Raw genomic sequence first — 24,069 nt, 5'->3', positions numbered from 1 at the left:
GGGCTTGTTTGTTTGTTTGTTTGTTTTTTCTGTTGTTTTGGTTTGGTTGGGTTTGGTTTTTTTCTGTAATGAAGTACCTAAACATTATTTTCCAAAACTAGCCTAGAAGTTGGAGTAACTCAGTCATTTCCAAAATTTAAGGGAAAACACCTTCCAATAATATTCCCTATGAGACAGCATGACATCTCAGTGTAAGTCATGTGTATCTCTGACTCTTTTTATATAGCTCCATATAGAGAATATTATTTTTTGCTTGTTTGCAAATAAAACATTTATATTTATTTTTTGTTTTTCAACAAAATAATGTTACTTTTGAGAATAAATGTTAATAATTCCGTAAGTGCCTGTATTTTTTTTTCAAGACTAATTCTAGTTCTTCAGAAATTCATTGCAGCAATTCATGATATATGAATTCACATGTATATAAATCAGAGAGAGAAAGAGGTTTTTGTTTTTCTTATAAATTTATCTAGCACTAAGACTATTCCTGTGCTGTAGAAGTATTATAAAGAATGGACATAAGCAGAGATTATTTAGTTTTACAGACTAAATAAAAAAGTGTGTTCATAGATTAGAATGGAATTAAGTTAATCTTTATTCATTGTAACTAGGTTGAAACCTCTGTCTGTAGAATGTGCAGTCTCTGAAAGAAAAAAAAGCTTTGTGTTTTACTGCATAATTTCTTATTTTCAGTACTTTTTTTGTACAGTACTTATGCTAATTATTGCATTGTAGGTCTTTAGTTTTACCAAATAAACAAAGCAAGCCTGATCTCTTCACTATTACTCCTTTGAACATGAAACTAATAATACAAAATCAGAAAAAAAATATTTTAATCAGTTCAAATTATGACATATTGTCATATTTATTATTTGTATATTGCTCTATTGCTTACGTATTAGATTTTTTCATGCTCCTATTAGGTTCCAGTTGTGTGCAGTGATTCAGTGGATTCAACAAATTCAACTATTCTGTGTTTCTGTGATTAATTATCCATAGTTTACCTATGGTCACACAGCAGAAGAATGGAGAGTGTAAACAAAGATAAAGGATGCAGTTTACTTCACTGAGCTAGGAAGTAAAATGATGCAAATTTCCTTAAATGTCAAATGAATAGTCTATACCGGCCTCAAGCAAATTTGTGTTTCACTGGTGACTGTCATACAATTGTGGCAATACAACCTTCTGAACTGTGCTGGAATATCAGGGAAGCTTTTGCACTAGGTGATCTGCTTCTGAACAACTTCCCAATTTATTTTTTCACATGCATGCTTTCCTACCGGACTTCCATGCCTTTTTATCTATTGGAAATTCTGAAAAGTCCCCTTTAATAGAGTTCTTAAGTATTTGCTGGTAGACTACAATAAGAAAGTGGGAAATAAAAATGACATTAAAGAAAATATGCATGTATCTAAAAATTTATTTGCCACTATGTTGCTGAATTCTGTTGTAATATTTTTTTAAGCTTCAGAATATTCAGATGAAATTAATTACACTCAACTTTTCAAATATTTGCTTTAGTGAAAAAATTATGCAGCATTCTGAGTTCTAGCAGTTGGGATCCCAACTGGCATCCTATTCAGTCAGCACATTTGTCAGAAACTCCAGAAACTTACAGCCACATTTGTGGCTTAAAACAGTTTTTACAAATAGCACTGTATAAATAAAATAATTAAATGTTCTCTAATGACATATGTATTCATTAACTCAAAAATATTCTACTTGATATATTTCTAATTGTTCTTTTTTATATGTAAACATATTAAAAACAGATATATACCTGTACTCAGGGAAATGGAAATCCTTTCACAAAAATACTCCAATGGTAACATTTATCCCTATGTATCTATGAGGAAGAAAGAGAATAACATTAATGCCTTCTGTCAAATTCTGCAAGGACATAAGAGCTTCTTTGGCTTTTATTAATCTTTTATTTCTTTCATGATGAGTCTCAAGGAGGTAGTTAGCTCTTTGGTATGAAGCAAATTAAAGAAAAATAAGAAATCCTTCACTGGATTCTCAATAACATGAATACCATATTTTTTTCAGATGTCCTAGAGAATGAGTCATTTCAAATGATGCAGTCTTCCTTCAAGATGGTTTATACACTCTGAGAAGATAAAAACTTTTATTAGGAAAAAGAGCATATCAATTCAGTAACTGTTTGTATAATGCATTAGAAACTTTGAGGAATTGTTCAATAACTGCTTACAAATAATAAACAGCGGTGTTAAAATGGATCTTTGTAGACCTGATTGCAGACTGGGAGTAGTAAAACATCTTGACTAATAAAAACAACAGAAAGCTTCCTCCAATTTAGGGAGCTGAAACCTAGGGAATATAAAGCATCTGAGATTTGATAGAATAAAGCACTTATTTTAAGTTCATGCTTCTTCATTCCAGTGTTTCTTCCCCCCCCCCCCCCCCCCCCCCCCCTTTTTTTTTTTCCAATTATTTTTCTTTTCTCTTTAAAAGATGTTAACTTTAACATTATTACTTTATAGGAGAGAATTAAGTCATTCTTTATGTTGTCCATGTGTAGACTGTTTAGTACAGTTTTAGATGTCAGAGACTACTTTCTAGTGTGTTCCATTAGAGCAAATTATGAGTAGCTTATACAATTGGTGTACATTACCAGACATATTTTTATGTAACTGAGCAAAGAACTTAGCCATCAAAATCTTCCTTGTCAGTATAGTTCTGTGAACTGAATCGTCTGCACTTAGTTATATCTATTAATTTTAGTGAGACTCTTTTTGTGATTTATAGTCTTGCATCGGCATAGAATGTATGGGTATCTAGGCATTAGATTAACTATTTATTAATTTCTAACTTTCAGTGATATGTGTTTTGCATGTTCATATTCAAGTTGTACTTTGTGTTGTATTGTTTGAACATCATATTTTCAGTATACTCTACAACCTTATGTATGCATTTGAGTCTTGCATCCAGAACCAAATATGTATATGGAGACAATTAAAATGCAGATCTTCAGGGAAAATGCTAAATACTCATTTGTCACAAAAAGACTAATATGGACAGCCCTAGTTTACATTACAGATTAATGATAGGAGAAAAGATCATACATGAGCATTGCTGCAGCAATTAGTTTCTCAATCGAAATCTTCTTGGTTCTGGATAAAGATTCACAAAACAAATCAGAATTACAATGTAGTAAGAAACTCATATTCTGACTTACACAATTATTAAAAATTTGTTACATACCAGGACAAGCTCAGGAGGTTTCTTAGAAATTGACAAGATTATCTTAAAAAGTAAGAATTACTAATAATTTTGCAATTAGGATACTATGTAGGCTGTGAGAGAATGAGATTAACACTTATACACCATCTGACTAAGATCAAGAACTTCACTCAAAGTTCTCAGACAAGTACTCTTAACTGCTCAGCAGTGGAATGTGCATCTTCTGCTAACAAAATAATGGCAAGAATAAATCTGTGCCTAGCCTTTCTTCAGGGTTTAGGAAATCTTTGGATTTTGTTTTCTCTCTAGCATTCTAATGATGTTAAGTCAGGAATCTTATATTCTTCAGTAACTACTGCCTTAAAAGCTTATCAGTCATTTATTCAACTATACCTTCTAGCTTGCTTGATTCAAAGTAGGTTTCTGAAGTTAAAGAGCTATTATTTAAGCAGTTTTAAAGAAACCCAAATCATTTTAGCTGAAAGTATTTAAGGGACCATTATGGAAGTTTATGCTCTGGGAGCTTCAAGAGTGTAGTTAGTACCTGGAAGACTAATGGAATAGAAGCATTAGCATCTACACAGCTGAAGTAAAGTGATATGTGATGATTTCTCAGCAGTTTGATTTTTTTCCCCATGAAATCAAAAAAGGTTCTTGTATGGATACAGTTATAAACTCAGAATTTTTCTGCAAAGTCATGGACAGGCAGGAAAAATGAAAAGGCAGAGCAGTTCCTTTTTTCCATTTCCATTAAATGTTCCACAGGGGATAATGTAAACTGTTTTAGCTATATTAATACCTGTAAATGTTTTCAATTTTACTTCATCTTTTCTTGGGGCATGTGAACACCTCACAATCAGTGTTTATCAAATTACTTTGATTTAATGAATTATGTCACCTCTTCTGTTTCATGCAGACAATATTGTATCCAAGGGTGCATAAGACAGTTTGAGTAGCAAAGATTTGAACTCAAGTCAAAGATTTGAATCTAAGTCAGAACAACCATTACAAATTAAAATTGATTTTATGTAGATTTTTCCTTACATAAGTTTTTTACAATTACTGTTTTCAATAATCGTAGATATCATAGAAAGGTCATTATTTATCATTCAGTTCAAATTTAACTGGCCAGGGAAGACTCTGAGTGGACAACAATGTGGACAGTTTTCAGTCCCATACACACTGACAAGGCACAGACCTAGAGATGTGGAAACATAAGGGAAGATGACTTGTCACAAAATGAGGGATAAGACTTATTTACACCCAGTCTGAGGAATATTGAAATGCTAGGGTCACCTCTAGGAAGGTTGGGAGTGCAAGATTGTGAGAAAGGAGGTGTCTTCATGGGAAGGTAGAGCTCAGTAGTGTTGTACTCGGATCACATGATCTCTGTGATCCGATATAGCATTTTTATTCTGTGTTGATCAATTTTATTTATTGCTGTATTTCATGCTTGATAGCTGGAACTAAAAAATGACAGGAAATTTTTGTATGGCCATAACCAAACATCATGTGTATGTCTGACAGATCCATTCAATTTAACATAGCTCAAGGCCTCAGTATTTCCTAAAAATTCAAGTTTCTTTTAGTGCCTAATGCAAATTAACAAAGATCTTGAGAAAAAGAAACTGATGATTATTTTACTACTGACTGATAGTGACCAAAACAGAAACTGGGTAAGATAAACAGCCTGAAGGCACTACAGTCACAGCAAAGCAATTATAGTGTAACATGGAAAGGTATGACCTTGATAATTCCCTTGAAGTTTATGTAAATATGATGACCTCTTTGGTCTCAAAGATCATAAATAATTAGGATAAAAAATATCCCTTTGCAATAATAGACCTTTGTTTCCTAATTTTTACAAAGAGCACTGATGTCTTACAGACAATCATTTAGTAATTTTTCTACATTTTCTGCCAGTTGCTGCAGGCATGTTTCATGCTAATGGAACAGAAACCCAGAAGAACAAAACATGGTAGAAAATATTAGCAGATCAGCATTTCATTAGGAATGTGAAATGCTGAAATAATGACATGACTTGCAAAGAGCATTTAGTACTTGAAGAGATTGCACCTAATAAAGAGGATAAATATAAGTTAAAAACATAAGATTTTAAAGATCATGTTATTCCTCAGATGTTTTCATGTTTAATAGCATAAGACAATTTAACACAATTATTTTCAGAAACAAAGTCTTTGAATAAAACTTAAAAAAAAAAACCTCATCAAAACACAAAACCTCTCAGCTTGTCTATATAATCAAGATGGCAGAGTCTTAAGAAGAACAAAGTACACTCTAGAAAAAGTATATGACTCCACCATACAAGCTATATGAATTATTTTAAGCAGTTGTTACCACAAGACAACTTAAGGTTTCCGTAGCTGAAGTTTCAATGGAAGAAGTTTTAGGGGAAATACAGACATTTCAAACAATAATAATAAATCACTATTACTAAGGACATACAGTAGTCTAAAACAAATTGGGATGTACAGTTTTTGTTTTCTTGGCTGCAGGCTTTGAAAACGGGCTAGAAAAATAATGCAGATTTTTAAACAGGACTTAAGGAGTATCCAAGGATCTACAGACTAATTAATGCAGATTCTGTACGAAGTGTTTTGAGAGAAAATATATGTTAAAAGTGCAATTAGTAGAATCATGGCATCATATGATGGTTTGAGTAGGAAGGGACCTTAAAGACTGTCTAATTCCAACCTCTCCACCATGGGCAGGAGTACCTTCCACTCGACCAGGTTGCCCGAAGACCCCTCCAACCTGGCCATCATAGAATCATAAAATCATAGAATCAATCATAGAATGGCCTGGGTTGGAATACACACTAAAGTTCGTCTAGTTCCAATCCCCTCCAATGGGCAAGGTTGCCACCCACTAGATCAGGACACCCAGCATCATTCCAAATTGGCCTTGAGTGACTCCAGAGATGGGACGTTCACAACCTCTCTTGGCACCTTGTTCCAGCACCATACTACCATTTGAGTAAAAAATGTCTTCCTAACATCTATCCTAAATCTTCCCTTTTTTAGCTTAAAGCCATTCCCTCATGTCCCATCACAATCAGACCGTGTAAAATGTCTGTCCCTCTCTTGCCTGTAAGCTCCCTTCAATTACTGGGAGACCTCAGAGAGGTCTCCCCAGAGCCGTCTGTTCTCCAAGCTGAGCAAGCATATTTCCCTCAACCTTTCCTCGTAGGAGTCACGCTCCAGTCCTTTGATCAAATTCTTTGCACTCCTCTGGACCCAACAGCTCCGCATCCTTCCTGTACAGAGGGCCCCAAGCCTGGACTCAGTATTCCAAATGGGGGAACCCAGCATACTGTTGGCCTTCCAGGCTGCAAGAGATCCCCCATCAAATCTAGTTTAAAGCCCTGATATTCATCATAAGATGCAGAAGGTTGAGTGCCCCTGCTAGCACTTTGTCCCTCTAACTTAGCTATGCTGTCCCTCACTGTGTCATGGGCAGGTTTGCTATCAATCACTTCCCCCTTCAAACCTAGTTAAAATCCCTGACAGCAAGCCTAGACAGATCCTGGGCCAGAATTCTGATTTTCTCCTATGACCTAGATGGATTCTATCAGCAGCCATTGTCATGCCAGGCACTGATTAAACCACCCTATAGTCATATAAAAAAAAGAAAAAGAAAAAAAAAAAGAAAAAAAAAAAGAAAGAAGGGAAAAGAAAAAGGAAAGAAATGGTAAAATCATAAGGAGCATAATTAAATGATGAAATTTATTGCTATAATATGAGACAGTGAGGACATTTTTTTAATGACAGTTTAGGGTATGGAATGTTAATTGACTAAATTTGGCTGGTATCCTGACTCTATTTGAATACCCAGGGCACAAATTTAATTTTCTTTCTTCTCTTCAAAAGAAAAAAAAATATATCAAAATCTTTTAACCTTTAATGACATAAATGGTTCAGAATTTGCCTTCTCATACAAGGATGAGTATTTCTTCAAGAGCTCATTAAACTTTGTCAAACCATTGATTTAATCATGATTTTTAGGAAAATGGGCCACAACTGTTACTATATCTAATACTTGCATAATTATGTTTTTCTTTTTTAATGAAATCTACCACTACTTATAGATCCATGTTATTTATGAAATAACTTTGTTTTGATTTGATACATTTAAACTTTCTAACTGAAATAACTTAGCTTTTAAAGACATGTTTAAATGCTTACACATTTAGATGTATTTGCATTTTCAGATGAAAAGAAAGATTTTGTTCTTATGTGGAATCATATCATAGAATCATAGAATGGCCTGGGTTGAAAAGGACCAAAATGATCATCGAGTTTTAGCCTCCTTGCTATGTGCAGGGTTGCCAAGCTCCAGACCAGGCTGCCCAGAGCCACATCCAGCCTGGCCTTGAATGCTTCCAGGGATGGGGCATCCACAACCTCCTTAGGCAACCTGTTCCAGTACATCACCACCCTCTGTGTGTAAAAGTTCTTCCTAATATCTAATCTAAACTTCCCCTATCTCAGTTTAAAAGCATTTTCCCCTTGTCCTATCACTATCAACTCATGTAAACAGTCATTTTCAGTCATTTTTCTATGAAAACAAGAGAAAGCTGATCTAAAATGCATTTTTCAGAAAACCAGAAGATGAAGTCCTTAACTGGAGATTACAGGCGCATCCTGATGCTTCCTAGCTAAAAGACCTGTGTTGTTTGTTAGTTTTTCCACTTGAGCGAAAAACAAAAACAAAAACAAAAACAAACAAACAAACAAACAAAACCTCTTCATTCAATGAACGAAAAAGGCACTTAATAGCAACTAATGAAACAAGAGGAAATCTCATGTCCCACTACATAGATAAATACTATAACCACTCAGTTGTATACTAGTTGAATGTAATTCTTGATGATTTTCACTGTTAATTCTATACTGATTTGAGAAATGATGACAAAGTTTAACAGTACTTTTCAAGGGGGAAAACTGAGGGGTTTTTAAATCATGTAATGCAGAAATAGCTACAAATTTGTAGCACTTCACTGTTGTCTCGTACTGGTAAATGAGAGAACAGATCCAACTATTCTGAAAAAAAAAAAAAAAAAAAAAAAAACCCCTCACAAATGTAACCTCTGGGAGCCTGTGGGATGACAGCACTAATAGAGCACAGATCTGATGGAAAATCCTCAAGTTCCTCAAGCTCAAGTTTCATGAGGAAAACTTGAAGGACTATAAATACACAGTTTACCATTCAGCTTTTTTTATTATTATTATTATATCTTGTAGGTTAGTTTTTTGCCTCTCTCTCAAGCTGGTCTCTCAGTTGCAAATCTTACATTCCATTGCTTTCATGTGCATCCTTATGATACTTCCTTTATTTTTTCTTGCATAAGTGATCTTCTTCTCATTTCTTTTTCTCTTAAAGTCTTGTTTGTTTGTACACTGGAATTTCTTTGGAAAATCTTGAATGATTTTTATATGTTTAGACTAGATTTGCCTTGCTGCTAGTGTATCCACAACTCAGATTCTATCTAGTTTTCTAATCCACAAATCTAAATAATTCTCACTCTTTTAAATGTAGGTTTTTACTGCTTACCCCGACTGCCCATTCTCTTTCTAACCGAGCACAGTTGTTAGTATATTCTTCTTTCATTCACACTGTGACATTCTTCTCTCAGTCACATCAGATACAAACTACACACCTTGCCTTGTGTAAACTGTCTCCTTCCCCTATTCATTTCTAATTCTTACAATTTTGTCGGTCACTCCATACTAAATTCCAGATATCTCATCTTTCATATCCAAGAATGATTTCGTAGTTTTGTTTAACATGTATAAAGTGTGTTGTCCCAATTAATTATTTCCAAAATTAAGAAGGGTGTTGAAAATTAAATAATTGAACCTTTTGTCTCTCTGCATGTCTGTATTTGTGTCTTTGTACACAAATGCTTTTACACAAATGTGTTAGAGGTTTTTTCCTTATCTTGGAAGGTCCTTGGTTGAACACAATATGACATGATATGTAGGTTTCATTTTTATAATTGTCAATGCACTGGTAAATAAAGCTTTGGTCTAGGAAAATTCTCATCCTACATTAATTTTTTCAAAATGTAAACATTAATACATATCTGAGGAAATTAATCCTTTTTCTCAAAACTTATTGTAGTGTTGCTAGTGTCCCTGAGGAACATCTTAAAATATATACTGGATCTGAACAGAGCATATCAGATGAAGCATGGGCACAGACTGCCCAGAGATCTGTGGTGTCCCATCCGTGGAGGTTCTCAAAGCCAGGTTGGATGGGGCCTGGGCAGCCTGAGCTGGTGGGGGAATTGAAATCCCTATAGCAGGGAATTGGAACTGGATGATATTTCCATCTGATATTTCTGTACTGTCCTTTCTAACCCAAGCAATTCTATGATTCTATGATTCTATAAATTGGGCTATTTATGTCAGTTATTAGCTTTACTGCTGGGCATGTTCAAAAAGTAATCCACAGTATTCTTTCTGATAATGTCAATATATAGAAAACTGGTGATATTTCACTTTAAACATTTCTTATTTTCTAGGTGTGATGGGGGAATATGAACCAAAAATTGAAGTTCATTTTCCTTACACAGTTACAGCAGCAAGGGGAACAACTGTTAAAATGGAATGTTTTGCACTTGGCAAGTAAGTTCAGATTCTTTCATAATTAAACATGATTGTTTATTAAGATGTGACATGTCTAATTTGTTGTTCCATTATTTTGTTGGATTTCATTTTCACAAACATCCCTTTCTGCACACTTAAACTATCCAATTATGAATTCCCTGCCCAACCATTTCTGTGGACAGTAATTCATTCAGTTTAAAAGACTGTCAAAATGAAAAGTAGTGTTCTCATGAAGAAAAAGAGAACAGTTTTTGTGTTAAAAATTTTACCACACTCACACTTTTATTTACTGTGATAATGTTTTAATCAGCAAATTCCATTTTGTTCTGCCAAAATATCATAGTTGGAGAATAAAAAAGATTACCATCTTTTCCTTTTTTCCAAAATACAATTTTTTTTGTTTGTTTGATTTTATTTTTGTTGTTGTTGTTTATGAAGACAATAGCACAATGATCTGAGCATTTCCTAACACACTCTGTAGAAACTGAAGTTTTCTCATTTCTACCTGAGATAATTGCTCTACTAGAGAATAGGTATTTCGTATACATATCTAGGTGAGGAACTGATAACATTTTGATTTTGTTGTGACAGTTAATATTATTGTCATTGTAACAAGCAAGTGTGGCGAGGATAGTATCCATTCAGGAGGACCTAAACAATAATTTGAGTGCCTCAGTGAGAACATTGTTGCCTCTGTATATATATTAAAAAAGGTGTTCCTTAATTGAAAATTCACTATGGGCATACAAACGAACACAAAAGATTTTCTTTTACAAAAATGTATACCTTAAAATTACAAGATGTGTGTGTCAAATGTGTCAGTGAAATCACACTGTATTGAACGCCGTTTAGTTCCTTTTTGCAGTGATGCTGTTTTTGCTCATATTTTCCCTGTTCACACCGCTCACACTTATCCTACCTTGTTTTTGAGTTCATGTTTTATCAGGGCACATACAGAATCCTCATAGGATGGCTTGAATTAAGAAATACTGGAGAGCTTGAGGTTTTTGTTTTGTACCATTTATGGTGGAATTTCACAATTCAGTTAGTCTAGGGCCATGTCAGGGGTTCCGTACGCTCTTCTTTTTTATCCACCTAAGTAGGAAGTAAATTCCAGAGGAGAGGAATATTAAAGCAATAGACTATATTCCTGAAGATCACCACTCCACATTGCTTGGTAAATCTGGTTTTCTTGAGCAGTCTGTTGAAGCCTGTTTTCACCACCTGAGAGCACCTTTTTATGTTTTCATACCCATTTTGATCCTCATACCGTTTTTTTACTTTTTGTTGTTGTTGCTTTGATGACTGGTTGGTTTAGCTCAGGTTTTTCCTTAATTTGTATTTAGTAGCTGGATGAGATTTGTCTTAAATTTGCTTCTTTTCATGCATGTTTCTACTGGCAATCCCAAATCATTTGATCAACATCCAATTTAACCTTGGTGACTAAGTCAACAGAAAATATTCATAAGCAATTGCAGAGGAATATCGTTTTAATTGTATCTATTTAGGCCCAGTGACTTTAAAGTGAAAAACAGGACAGTGCTCAATCAGTCCAAACAAAATAGAGGAGACATGCAGTGAACCACCAGGCAGTGGCTGATTTTTGTAGATTTATGTTCCACCAAAATGTGAGCAGGAGCTTAGAAAAAATATATATATATGTGGGGAGAACATCTGTGGGGTAAAACACAATTTTTTATATTTTGTATATTGAAGGCAAGGAAAGAGGTACATGAGAGAGGACAGAGAATCAATAAATGGAGAAAATACTAGATTATATGAGAAGAATAGCTGATTGTATAGGCAGATGGCTCCAGGCTTTCTCCTGTCAGCAATGCTAACTACTTTTCTGCCAGGTCAATATTGGCAACAAGTCTCTTTTAGACTCCTGGCTATGGCTGGAGCAGTAATCAACATATTAGTTTCATTTTCTTCCTCTTGTTGGAATTAAATTGCAGTTGCAGGCAGATTCCTAGTCAACTGTCACTTTCTAGTGAAGAGGATGTTCACCAAATGATGTCCTTCACAGTGATCATTTGTAGGCAAGAAAAGCAGGTGCTAATACTTTCCGTCATCAGCACCTCGAGACTTAGTAAACTCTCTCAAAAAGACTCACTCTTTCAAACCACCATAGGTAGGTAATGGTTAACAGGAAAGGCTTCAATTAGTTTATTTCCAGGTTCAAACTTTAACAAGCAAACAAACAAACAAACAAAAACAAACAAAGAAAAACAGAATACCTTCGGGGAGTGTCTTGCTCCAGTTTATAGGAGAGAGAGGAGTTTCTTTGATATATGTATAACCAGCATGAGATTAAAAAACAATGGTCTAGATATTGGTCCAACCAGTTTATTACAAATGTTAATAAGGGAGATGGGGAAGGGAAGGTGATAGAGAAGACAGAAAATAGAAGCAAGGAGTCTTTATAGGCACAAATTAGGGTGATGGGGAAGGGAAGAGGGCAGCAGAAAAGATAGGAAATAGAAGCAAGAAGTCTCCATAGGAAGCAAGAGGGAGATAGTCACCACCATGGGTCCAGCGTGGTTTGTGGTTCAGTCGTTCAGAGGTGGGCCGTTGGGCATTGTTCCATTGATGAGGATGGTGACCACCGCGACTTCGACAACGATGACTGTGATGGCAGCACAAACTTATTTTTAAGTCCAAAGTGGTTGAGTAAGCCTTTTGGGGTGACAGCTTCAGGCTTTTGTATCTCAGCAGGAACTCCTTTTGTTCTTATCTCCCTGGCCTTGCCAGCAGATAAGAGGGAGTATGGAGACACCAACTAGTATCTTGTCTTCACAGGATAAGATGGTATCATCCTCCAGTCTCCATAGCAAACAGGAGTGATTTGGTCACAGGACAGATCTTCCGCCAGTAAACAGTCCAGTAAACAGCTCCTGAGTACTCCCTTAACTCTTGGGCTAAAGGTAAACAGCTCCAAAGAAATGCTCTCAAATGTAAATTGTCCAGACAGTGATGTTGATTGCCACACAGCAGCACCCACCTCTCATCTCCTAGAGTCTTATCAGAAGAAATACCTCAGGAAGCAAGCTTTGAGCCAGAAAACAAAGGATTCATACAGGGAGTTTAAGGTTATCTAATAAGTTGATCCCATTTGTTGCTATTGCAATGGGCAACTATTTTTAACATACATATTCCTTATCTTCTTATCAGGTTCCCTGTTCATTTTCATCACTTTCATTTTTGTTCCCATCTCTTATTTCTGATAGCTTGTACAGATCTTTTCTTATTCTGCTGCCACAGGTGCCCATTACCAAGCTGAATCAGCAGCTAATTAGCTCTTTATTTAACATGTTGAGATTTGGAGTCTCAAAACCAATGTGCTGCTGTTTTTCTTTTGCTTTAATTTAGCAGTCTCAAACATTGCTCTCCTCTATGCATGTAATTGTGAGTATGACAGACGTTCCAGCAAGATTTCCAGGCATCTGAAAAGATTCCAGAAAGAGCCTAGTCATTAGTTACAGATTAATGATTTATTAATAGTGTTTATTTAGAGCTGACAGTTGCTTTGACTGTAGAAATTAAGCAAATTGGATCTGGGCTGTAGAAATTAAACAAATTGGAGATATGCAGCTTTTGTCTTCAAACTAAATTGCTGAAGACGTAGAAATTCTCCAAAAAGAACTGTATTTTGACCTAAGCAATATGTTGCTTGTTCAGTTGCAAGAGAAAATATTGTGTTGTGAATGTCACAGACGAGTAGATTTTGTAGTTTCTAAAGAATTCAAAATAATACAGGAATGAAATACCTCTAAATGATGTTATTTGAAGGACATAAGCTGAAGGACAATAATTGGCAAAGAAATCGCTGCATTTATCCATTGTAGAGATATAACAAACAGAAGAGTTCAAAATAAATATATATATGTACTATACATCAAAGTGCATTTTGCAATTAGCTATATTTAGTGTTCTGTGTTGGGTTTTTATGCTGACCTACATTTATTTGAAGATGTTTTTTACAACTAGATTTACTCTGATACCCACACAAAGACTTGCATTTTGATTACTTCTATATTTTACATATACCTGTACACGGAGCACATATATATGTTTTCTGCCACCCATTTAATTATGTCATATTAATTAGGATCGTTTGAATTTGGTTTTCTTTGCTAGCGTAACAGACAATCATATTTTTTGGCAAAGAAAAATTCAGAAAAAAAAAACTGTTACAATAATAAAGGACTGACATCTTTTTTAACTTTTCATAAGAACTATGTGACAACATGCTTGCAATGATTTCAGTCACAGCAATCTTCATTTTAACAGTTTGGAGAATATTTATCACAGAAGTACTTTTCATTTGTTTTCACATGGGTCTTAAAAGCAAGAGTAAATGGAAATAAGTTTTATAAATAGTTCAAACAATACTACAGGACTCCGTCCAGGCTAGTATGAAGAGTTTTAAATACATTCCTTTTCAAAAACCAAATAGCTGTGCCCTCAGAGGAAAGCAGCTCAAGAAAAAGGAAATGTTAGTACTCTCCTCTTTTTTCCCCTTTTTTTTTCAGATATATAGCTCTAGATTGACTTCTGCTTTCCATTTCAAACAATTTTTCTAAACACACTTTTTTCACACAGATATATTTAAAACCAAGTTGCATCAAATTACGTGACCTTCACAGTTCACAGTTCAACCTTTTTTTCATTGTATTTTTGGCAATGCAACACACTATACTGCAGCTTTTACTTTGTTCTCTATATAAACCTCATTGATTTTCTGGTTACAGCAAGGAAATAAAATATATATTTTTATTATGGTGGTGCCTAAAGCCAGTTTTGAGTAAGTAATCATATTTTATTTCTCACTAGAACAAATTGGAGGATGTGGTCTATAGCCATACTTGCTAAAGTTTCAATCTTTGCTTTAAAAATAGAATTTATGTTTTAACGAAAGAAAAAAAAAGATTTTATGCATCCTTTTTTTTTTATGCTATGGTTGTTTTTTAACCACATAGATCATCAGACAGAGATTTTAATCACAAAAATCAATAGATAAGAGTTCTGACAGTCATTTGTTCTTACACCTCATATGATTGTTTTTCTATATTTTGACAGAAGGCTTAATTTTGTGTTATTTTTATGCAATAGGAACATCTATACAGTATATCAATATTATTTATAAATGCTAGTTTAGTTCACTTTACTAATATAAAGTCTTTTATTAAAGCCTTTATTGCAAAATCATCTCAGTTAAAGATAGGAATTAAAGAGATATTGATTTACTTTTATTACTTCTATTATGATGATGTTGTTGAGATAAAACTGTTGTTCAGGCTGTTATAGTTCATTTTGCTTTAATAATTATACTATAAACCCTCTTTTGAAGAGATTTATTGCCAGTCATAAACAATCACCCCACCTACAATGTGGCCTGCAAGAACTATTGATAGTCTATTTTTAAATCTTGCTCTTTAGATGAGATAATAAAGAGGTAACATTATATATTTTAAATCACAGAATCAAACGAAATTTTGTCAATTATATTTCAGGAAATGTTCTAAAATATTCTCTAGAAATAATGAACTCTTTGAATAAATTCTGATTTGTAAACATATCACAGTTTTAAATCCATGGAATGTGGAATTTTATTTTATTTCCTCAACTTGATTTTTTTTAATGATTTTACAAAAAGCTCTTCAAGCTTTTATTAATTTTTTAAAAAATATTATTTAGTTATTTTTGTATTATCAATAACTTATTGTTATCAATATTTTCATTACACACTATGTACATGTACAGAGAGCTTACTGACAAAATTACAATGTGAAGAAATAAAAGTAAAAATTATTTGAATAGGTGAATATGATATCTAAGCAAAGATTAGGGTTATGATATAAAGAATCTGTATAATCTCCTGGAGGGGATTTGACTGGAACTGTGAATTTGCATGAAGAATCTGAAAAAGTTATTTTTGTTTGAAGTACTCATAAAGACAATTATATTAGATAATGGCTACAAGAAAGGCTTCTAATCATTGTATAACTTTTTTGTAGGTATAAAAAGATACATTTTGCAAGTTTACATGTTAAATGGATGTTTCTGTGAGGTTTGGTTAGCATTTAGCTGTGCATTGAGGATGATAACAATTTCAGAAAAGAAGAAAGGCAATAAATTAATATTTGGTCAAAGATTTTATATTACTTTGTTCCTTTCTTTTCTTGAACTTAGCCATATGTGATTTCATACAGGACCATAAAATTAATAGAAAATTATCCTAAAATAACGAGTCGCAGAACCAGGCTGCACAATTCTCTGCTGTAATTGCAGTTATCTACTTGGTCCTTCAATGTAATTGAATAAAATATTACATATTACCCTACGTTTTTCTTAATTGCATAGGATAAAACTTAACCCTCTCTTCTAATCACATCTGTAGAATTTGTCCTTCCCTTGAGGTCCATCAGTTAAAAGTATGTTCTAGGACTTTCATATATGTCTCCCTGGCTTTAATTTCTTTGTTGTCTGATCTAGACAAATACAATAAGACCTTATTTTTAGGAACAAAGAGTGTTGTGGAACAGGCATTCATGTGTTATCTGTAGATAAAAAGGCTCTTTGTAGGTTCAGATCCAGCAGGAAACATCTCTCATTTTTAATTGTCAAGAGAAGCAGAAGAGATCTTGTAAATTGACCTCTTCACACTAATCCAGTGTTACAAAAGGTCTCACAAGCATTTCTGTTCCAAGACTATCTTTTTTTCCTGAAATAAACCTCTTCAATATGCCACCTTCCACTCCAGCCCATGTATTATGCTGATGATAAACTTGATGTACTTTTCTCAGTTTAAAAGAAACATTAAGTAATTCTCTGCTAATCCAAGTAACTAGCAATAGGACAAAAGGTTTCTCTAGGAGAGGTTCAGGTTGGATATTAGTAAAAAATTCTTCTCAGAAAGAGTGGTAATGCATTGGAACAGGCTGCCCAAGGGAAGTGGTGGAGACACTGTTCCTGGAAATGTTCAAGAAAGCTGTAGATGTAGCACTGACATTTAGTGGGCATGGTGGTGGATGGGCAGACAGCTGGACTTGATGAACTTGGTGCTCTTTTCCAAACTTAATGATTCGGTGATTCTACACTAGGTCATGTACCAATGACATTGAGATGAGTGAAGTGTCAAGGTGCAAAACAGCAGATGAATATTTCCAGAACCATAGAATCATAGTATCATAGTTATAGAATGGTTTGGGTTGGAAGAGACTTTTATTGAGCATCTAGTTCCACTCATCCCTGCCGTGGACAGGGATATCTTTCAATAGATCAGGTTGCTCACAGCCACTTCCAATGGCCTTGACCATTTCCAGCAGAGGAACATCTGCAACTTTCCTGGGCAAACTGTTCCTGTTCCTCAATATGCTTATTATGAAAAATGTGTTCCTTATATCCAACCTAAATCTACCCTCTTTCAGTTTAAAACAATTACCCTTTCTTCCTGCCACTAAAGGCCCTAATAAAATGTATTTCTATATCTTCCTTATAATTCACCTTTATTTGCTGAAAGGCAGAAATAATGTCTCCCCAGAGCAAAAAGAAAACCTGTAGGAAGTGGAAGCAGGAATGGGTTAACTGGGAGGACTGCAAAGAAGTTTCCTGAGCAGTCAGGGATCAAGTCAGGGAAGCAAAAATCCTGATATAATTAAGTCTAGCCAGAGACATAAAGGGGAACAAGAAGAAACTCTACAGGTATATCAATATTCTCAGGAACCTGATGAGGTTTAGCAAGAGCAAGTGAAGAGTCTTGCACCTGGGGAGGAATAACAAAAGGAAAACTACTGTCACAATTTGGCTTGGTTTGGCCTAGTTCCCCAACAGGGCACAAGGGGACCCACGGATCTACACCGTGGGAAAAGAGGACATGGAGGGAAGGGAAAAGGCAGGAACATGGGCCTAGGTGAGGAAAACAGCAACAATATGCTAGGCAAAAACTTAATTTAATAAATATAATAGTGTAATGTGAGACAACACAATATAATACAATATAATTGGAACTGAAGCAAATAAATCAAATAAAATGAGAGAGTGTTCAAAAGTGAAGTCCTTACTCTAATGTATGTGAGATGGCCAATTAGCACACAGGGGAAACAAAAAGAGAGAGCCAGTCTCGTGACTCTCCATTGGTTTTATCATCCCCTCTGACTGAAATACAGAAATGGAATACTGAGGTCTTCTGGGAGCTGTAGTTCATTTTTCTCTTCTGAGACCCAGTAACTGGAACTATTGACAATCCACAGAACTGCAGCGTTGACTCTTTATTTCTCAGTACACTACATGATGTGGAATACCAATCCAAAATTATAAAACCATGACAGCTAGGAAAGATGTGGGCCCTCTCCAGAAGGAAACTGGGGACATGGTCGCAAGGGATACAGAGAAAGCTGAGGTGCTCAATGACTTCTTTGCCTCAGTCTTCACTGGCAAGGGCTCTAGTTGGACCACCCAAGTTGCATAAAAGGAAGGTAAGAACCGGGAAAAGGAAGATCTGCCTGTTGTAAACGAAGATCAGGTTTCAGACCTTCTAAAGAACCTGAAGGTGCAACAAGATCTTACCATGAGTTGTGGAACTGGTGGATGAAGTTGCCAAGCCACTACCCATCATGTTTGAAACATCATGGCAGTCCAGTAAAGTTTCCCCTGACTGAAAAAGGGGAAATATTACCCCCATTTCCAAGAACAGAAAAAAAATGGCCAGTCAATCTCACCTCTGTGCCTGGCAAGGTCATGGAGAAGATACTCCTGAAGGCCTTACTAAGGCACATGGAGAATATAGACGAGGTGACTGGTGGTGACCAAGATGGCTTCACCAAGGGCAAATCATGCCTGACAAACTTCTTGGCCTTTTATGATGAACTTAAAGTGTCACTGGATAAAGGAAGAACAACTGATATTATTTACTTGGACTTGGGCAAAGCATTTGACACTGTACCGCTTGACATCCTAGTAACCAAGTTGGAGAAAAACGTATTTGATGGATGGGCCACTCACTGGATAAGTAATTGGTTGGATGATCACACCCAGAGGCTATTGGTCAATGGCTCAGTGTCCAAATGGAGACTGGTGATGAGTGGTGTTCCTCAAATATCAGTGCTGGGACTAGTGCTATTTAACATCTTTGTGGGCAACATGGACAGTGGGACTGAGTGCACGCTCAGCAAGTTTGCAAACAGCAAGTTTGCAAACAGCACCGAGCTGGGTGCAGTTGACATGCTTGAGGGACAGACTTGAGAGGTGAACCCAGGAGAGCCTCATGAAGTTAGATAAGGTGAAGTTCAAGGTCTTGCACCTTGGTTGGGGCAATCTCAAGCACAGATACTGGTTTGGCAGAGAATGGCTTAAGAGCAGCCCTAAGGAGAAGGATTTGGGGATATTAGTTGATGAAAGACTCAACATGAGCTGGCAATGCGTGTTTGCAGCCCAGAAGGCCAACCATGTCCTGGACTGCATCAAAAGAAGCATGGCCAGTGGTTGAGAGAGGTGATCCTGCCCCTCTAACTCTGAACTGGTGAGGCCTCGCGTGGAATACTGTATCCAGATGTGGAATCTTCATTGCAGTAACAACATGTTACTGTTGGAGAACATCCAGAGGAGGGCCACAAAAATGATTCACGGAATGGAACTCCTATGAGGACAGGCTGAGAGAGCTGGGTGTCTTCAGCCTGGAGAAGAGAAGGCTCCAAGGTGATAGTGGCTTATCAGTATTTAAAGGGGAGCTACAGGAAAGCAGGGGACAGCAGGGTCTGTAGCGAAAGGACAAGGGGAAATGGTTTCAAAGTTAAAGAGGGTAGATTTAGGTCACATATAAGAAAAAAGTCTTTACAGAGAGAGTGTTGAGGCACTGGAATAGTGTCTTACTTCAATTTATAGGAGGTTTTTTGAAATATGTATACCCAGCGTGAGATTAAGATACAATGGTCTAGATGTTTGTCCGACCAGTTTATTACAAATCTTAACAGGGGAGATGGGGAAAGGGAGGACGGACACTATTATGGATTGGGGTGATGGGGAAGGGAAGGCGAGCAATAGAAAAGATAGGAAGGAGCAAGAATTGCGTAAAGTGGGGATAATCACCACCAGGATCCGACAGTCGTCCCGTTGCACAACGTTCTGACGGTCCAGGGCAAAAGTGCAGAGGAAGAGCAGCAGCAACGTGGCCAGTTTTGGGCAGCGAGAAGGTGCAGATACCGAGTAGGTCCGGGAAGAAGTCCGCGTGGAAGCAGCAGGTCTCTAGTAGTAGGCCCTGGAGAGTTCATCAGCATGCAGGCCTTTCGCAGTGAGGGATCTGATGGCAGACACCTTCTCAGGGGGGGGAGAGCAGCAGCAGAGGGGCCATCCTTAGGCAGCAAGCAGGTAGAGCACATAGCAAGTCCAGGAGGGAGAGGCAGGTCATGAGGAATCTGTTGTCAGACTTCATGGTTATTGGACCCTCTTTTATTCTCCTTCTTCCCTGCCTACATGACATTTCTGGGCACTTGGGTAAGCATCATGTGAGCACCCCCCAAGATGGCTGTCTCCCTTGAGATAAGTCCACACAAAAGACTGTTTCCTGGCCATTTAGCTGCCAATTATGTCTCTCTCGTTGCCCCTGACCTTGTCCATCTGTCGTCCCTTCAGACAAAGGGTTTCCCAATCCCTGGTCAGGACTTGCTTGAACTTGTTCATCTGTGTCCCTCAGCAAGCTTTGAGGCAATGGCGCAAAAGAATGACCTCTTACAAATGGGTTGCTCAGAGATGTGGTGGATGCCTTGTCCCTGAAGACTTTCAAGGTCAGGCTGGGCTAGACTCTCAGAAACCTGATCTAGCTGTGGATGTCCTTGTTCCTTGCAAGGGAATTGGACTAGATGACCTTTAAACATCCTTTCCAACTCTGATGATTCTATGATTCTGTCTTCTACTCTGCTCTTGTGAAACCCCACCTAGAGTACTGTGTCCACTTCTGGGGCCTCCAGCACGAGATTGACACGGAGCTGTTGGAATGAGTCCAGAGGAAGGCCACAAAGATGATCAGAGATGTGGAACACCTCCCCTTGAGGGACAAGCTGGTAGAGATGGGGCTTATCAGACTAGAGAAGAGAAGGCTTCAGGGACACCTGCAGCCTTCCAGTACCTGAAGGGTACCTCCGGGAAAGCTGGGGAGGGACTTTTTATAAGGGTATGTAGTGACAGGATGAGGGGAAATGCTTTCAAATTTGAAAACAGTAACTTTAGACTAGATATTAGGAAGAAATTCTTTACTGTGAGGGTAGTGAGATACTGGAACGAGTTGTCCAAAGATGTTGTGGATGCCCCCTCCCTGGAGGTGTTCAAGGCCAGGCTGGATGGGACTTTGAGCAATCTAGTCTAGCGTGAGACGTTCCTGCCCAGCAGGGAGGTTGGAAGTAGGTGACCTTAAGGGTCCCTCCCAACCCAAACCATTCTATGAGCTATGATTCTATAATTCTGTGACTCTCTTCTCCAAGTTAAACAATGCCAACATTCTCAGCCTTTCTTCACAGTAGAGGCATTTCATTTTTTATGTCTCTCCTTTGGATGCAGTCTAACAGATCAGTGTTTTTGTTGCATTGATGTACTGCAGTGGAATTGTCAGGTCACAGCCTGAACCAATGGTTCAGCACCAGGTGAGAAGGAGTGGCTTACCCACGGAGCTCAGGTGCAAGCAATGCACCTGAGTGACCAGAATGAGTGGAGTCTGGATCCACACCTCCTCACCCTTATTTAAGTGTTAGCAACTGAGAGAGCAGCATTTCTCTGGATAGAGATTGCATTCTTCTTGATCTGTCACTGGCTGTCAGAAGAGGTGAGCCATTTTTTTTTTTTTTTCTCCACAAGATTCACAGGGGTTCTCCTCTCAAACCTGTCAAGGTCCCTCTGGCACATGTATGGCACACTTAGCTTGGCTTTATCAGCTCACTTGCTGAGGATGCACTCAATCCTGCGGTAATTAAGATATTACATTGTATTTGTCCTGGCTCAGAAGTGCTTGTGTCTTTGAGGGTCACCACGTGTTACTGGTTTGCATTCAGACACTGAGCTACTGTCTATAACACTTTAGATGTGGCAATCCAGCCAGTTCTATTAATTGTACCAATTTATCTCTAATTTAGAGGTAAAAATTTTATGGTGGACCGTATCAAAAACCCTACGGAAGTTCAAGTAGATTACATCAGTAGCTCTTCCCTCAAACACTGGCAGGACTGTTAGCCATGGGGTATGATCTCAGATCTTTACACTGTGGTGGCAGTCAGAGGCATAGAATCATAGAATCATAGAATCGCTAAGGTTGGAAAAGACCCACAGGATCATCCAGTCCAACCATTCACCCATCACCAATGGTTCTCGCTAAACCATGTCCCTCAACACAACATCCAAATGCTCTTTGAACACCACCAGGCTCAGTGACTCCACCACCTCTCTGGGCAGCCCATTCCAGTGCCTGACCACCCTTTCAGAGAAGGGTATTTCCTAATGTCCAGCCTGAATCTTCCCTGGCGCAAAGTTAAAAGCGGAATAACTTTTCAACCCCAGAAACTGCTCCTCTTTAGACATTGTGTCTCCTTGTACCTCCTCACAAACATGAGATAGTCCTTGCCTCTTCCTATGACAACAGTGATAAACAGAGATATTCTTGATACTATAGATGAGTCTATGTTCAGAATATTTAGTGCACATTTACAGCTCTCATTTCCACTGATTCCTCTGACAATAACACATAAACTGTCACACAGGAGCTGCTGGCCAAAATGAATCATGAAAAGACATGATAAATCACTACATTGAAAAAATGAAGGATGGGAGATTGAGGAATACTAACACGTTTTTAATATACAATTTGAAGGTGAATTGAAAGCTAATTTTGACTTGCCTTTTATATGTGTTATTATACTCACAATTTAATGACATGCCAAGATCAGTGGCTTGCATTAAATGGAACAAATCATTCTAGATAGTATATATTCAATTCCTTGTGGAAGTGGAGATTCAAATACTGTGTGCTTGTTTGTTTGTTTTTTCTTACAAATAGGAGAAGTACCAGGGGAAAAAAACAAAACAAGCAAGAATGTTAGGATTGTCTAATATTAGGCAAATCATAATGCAGAATTCCACAGATAGCAATTTGCTTTCAATTTCAAAAATGATCTTTTCATGTACAGATCACAGATCTGTAAAATGTCTACTTCCTCTTCTTATAACATAGAAATTCTAACATAAAATGGTGAAAAGATTTAACTAACGTTAAGCTGCAAGCTAGAGAAAAAAATTCATATACAAATATGTGTTTCTAAATCCGATATGACAGACAATAATGCTCTTCCATGCCCTTTCACACTACCTCTCGCTTTTGAAAGCAGTTTTTGTTAATTATATCAAGTGCAAAATCTGGAAGCTGTGAAAGCTACTCTGCACATTCCCTGATAGCAAAACAATCCCAATGGGGAAATGAGTACACTCCATAAAACAGTACTTGTCATTTTTATTCGTAGAGATGTCCTTCCGCCTGGATACAGACTTTTGATGGGAAGAAGGAACCTTTTTGAATGCGGACATGCCGCCTTTCATGCTCAGTTTCTTTATGTAAGACAGGAGCAAATCTAAGATTTGTTTCCTTCCATAGTACATACTTTTAATGTCAAATAAATCTAAGACTTTCATCAATTTAAAGTTCATTTTTAATTTATACTGAATAAGAATTGATATAATAAGATGCTAGAGTAGGATTGGATTTAGTTCCTATTTTTCAAGTTAGACTGATTTCTACCGTCTTTTGAGTAGATTTTCTCTTGAATAGACTTTATAATGCTGTTACAAATATTGCAATCATTCATAGTAATGTAATAAAGATTCTTTGGTAAATCCCAGGTAGCACTCCCAGGCCTCATTGTGCCTCACTCTGACTAAATGCTTCATACTTACATTTTGATATTTAGATTTAATTGTTTTTATCATATGACATTAGGAAAATTGAAAAAAAAATCAACCCCAGCAAGCTGCAAGTCCCTATCAATAAAATATCAATCGTGAAGAATCAGTATTACCAGTTCCTTCTCATTCTCTCTGAGGACCATCAAGGAAAACTTGCAAATGTAACTCAAAACTTTGTTTGGTACTTTAGACAACCTTGATTTATATTTAAAGATGAAGGAGAATTTTTGTAAATGACTGCTTGTAGCTTCTATGCAAAGGTGACTTTTAATTGAGGACAAGAATGAAATGTTTA

At 36.7% G+C, this 24,069-nt stretch overlaps 1 protein-coding gene across 9 annotated transcripts in view; it reads left to right on the top strand.

Moving 5' to 3' along the window:
* The window catches only part of CNTN5 (contactin 5), a 603,593-nt gene that overhangs the window by 442,964 nt on the left and 136,560 nt on the right, over positions 1–24,069 (top strand). For all 9 annotated transcript variants that reach the window (XM_015279880.4, XM_015279870.4, XM_040707026.2 and 6 more), the window contains 1 exon segment: positions 9,752–9,854. In XM_015279880.4, the coding sequence (XP_015135366.2) occupies positions 9,752–9,854 (103 nt within the window).

The sequence above is a fragment of the Gallus gallus genome, chromosome 1, assembly GCF_016699485.2.
Source record: "Gallus gallus isolate bGalGal1 chromosome 1, bGalGal1.mat.broiler.GRCg7b, whole genome shotgun sequence".
Lineage (NCBI taxonomy): Eukaryota > Metazoa > Chordata > Aves > Galliformes > Phasianidae > Gallus > Gallus gallus.
The sequence above is the reverse complement of the archived record's forward strand: the minus strand, read 5'-3'. Positions and strand labels throughout refer to the sequence as shown.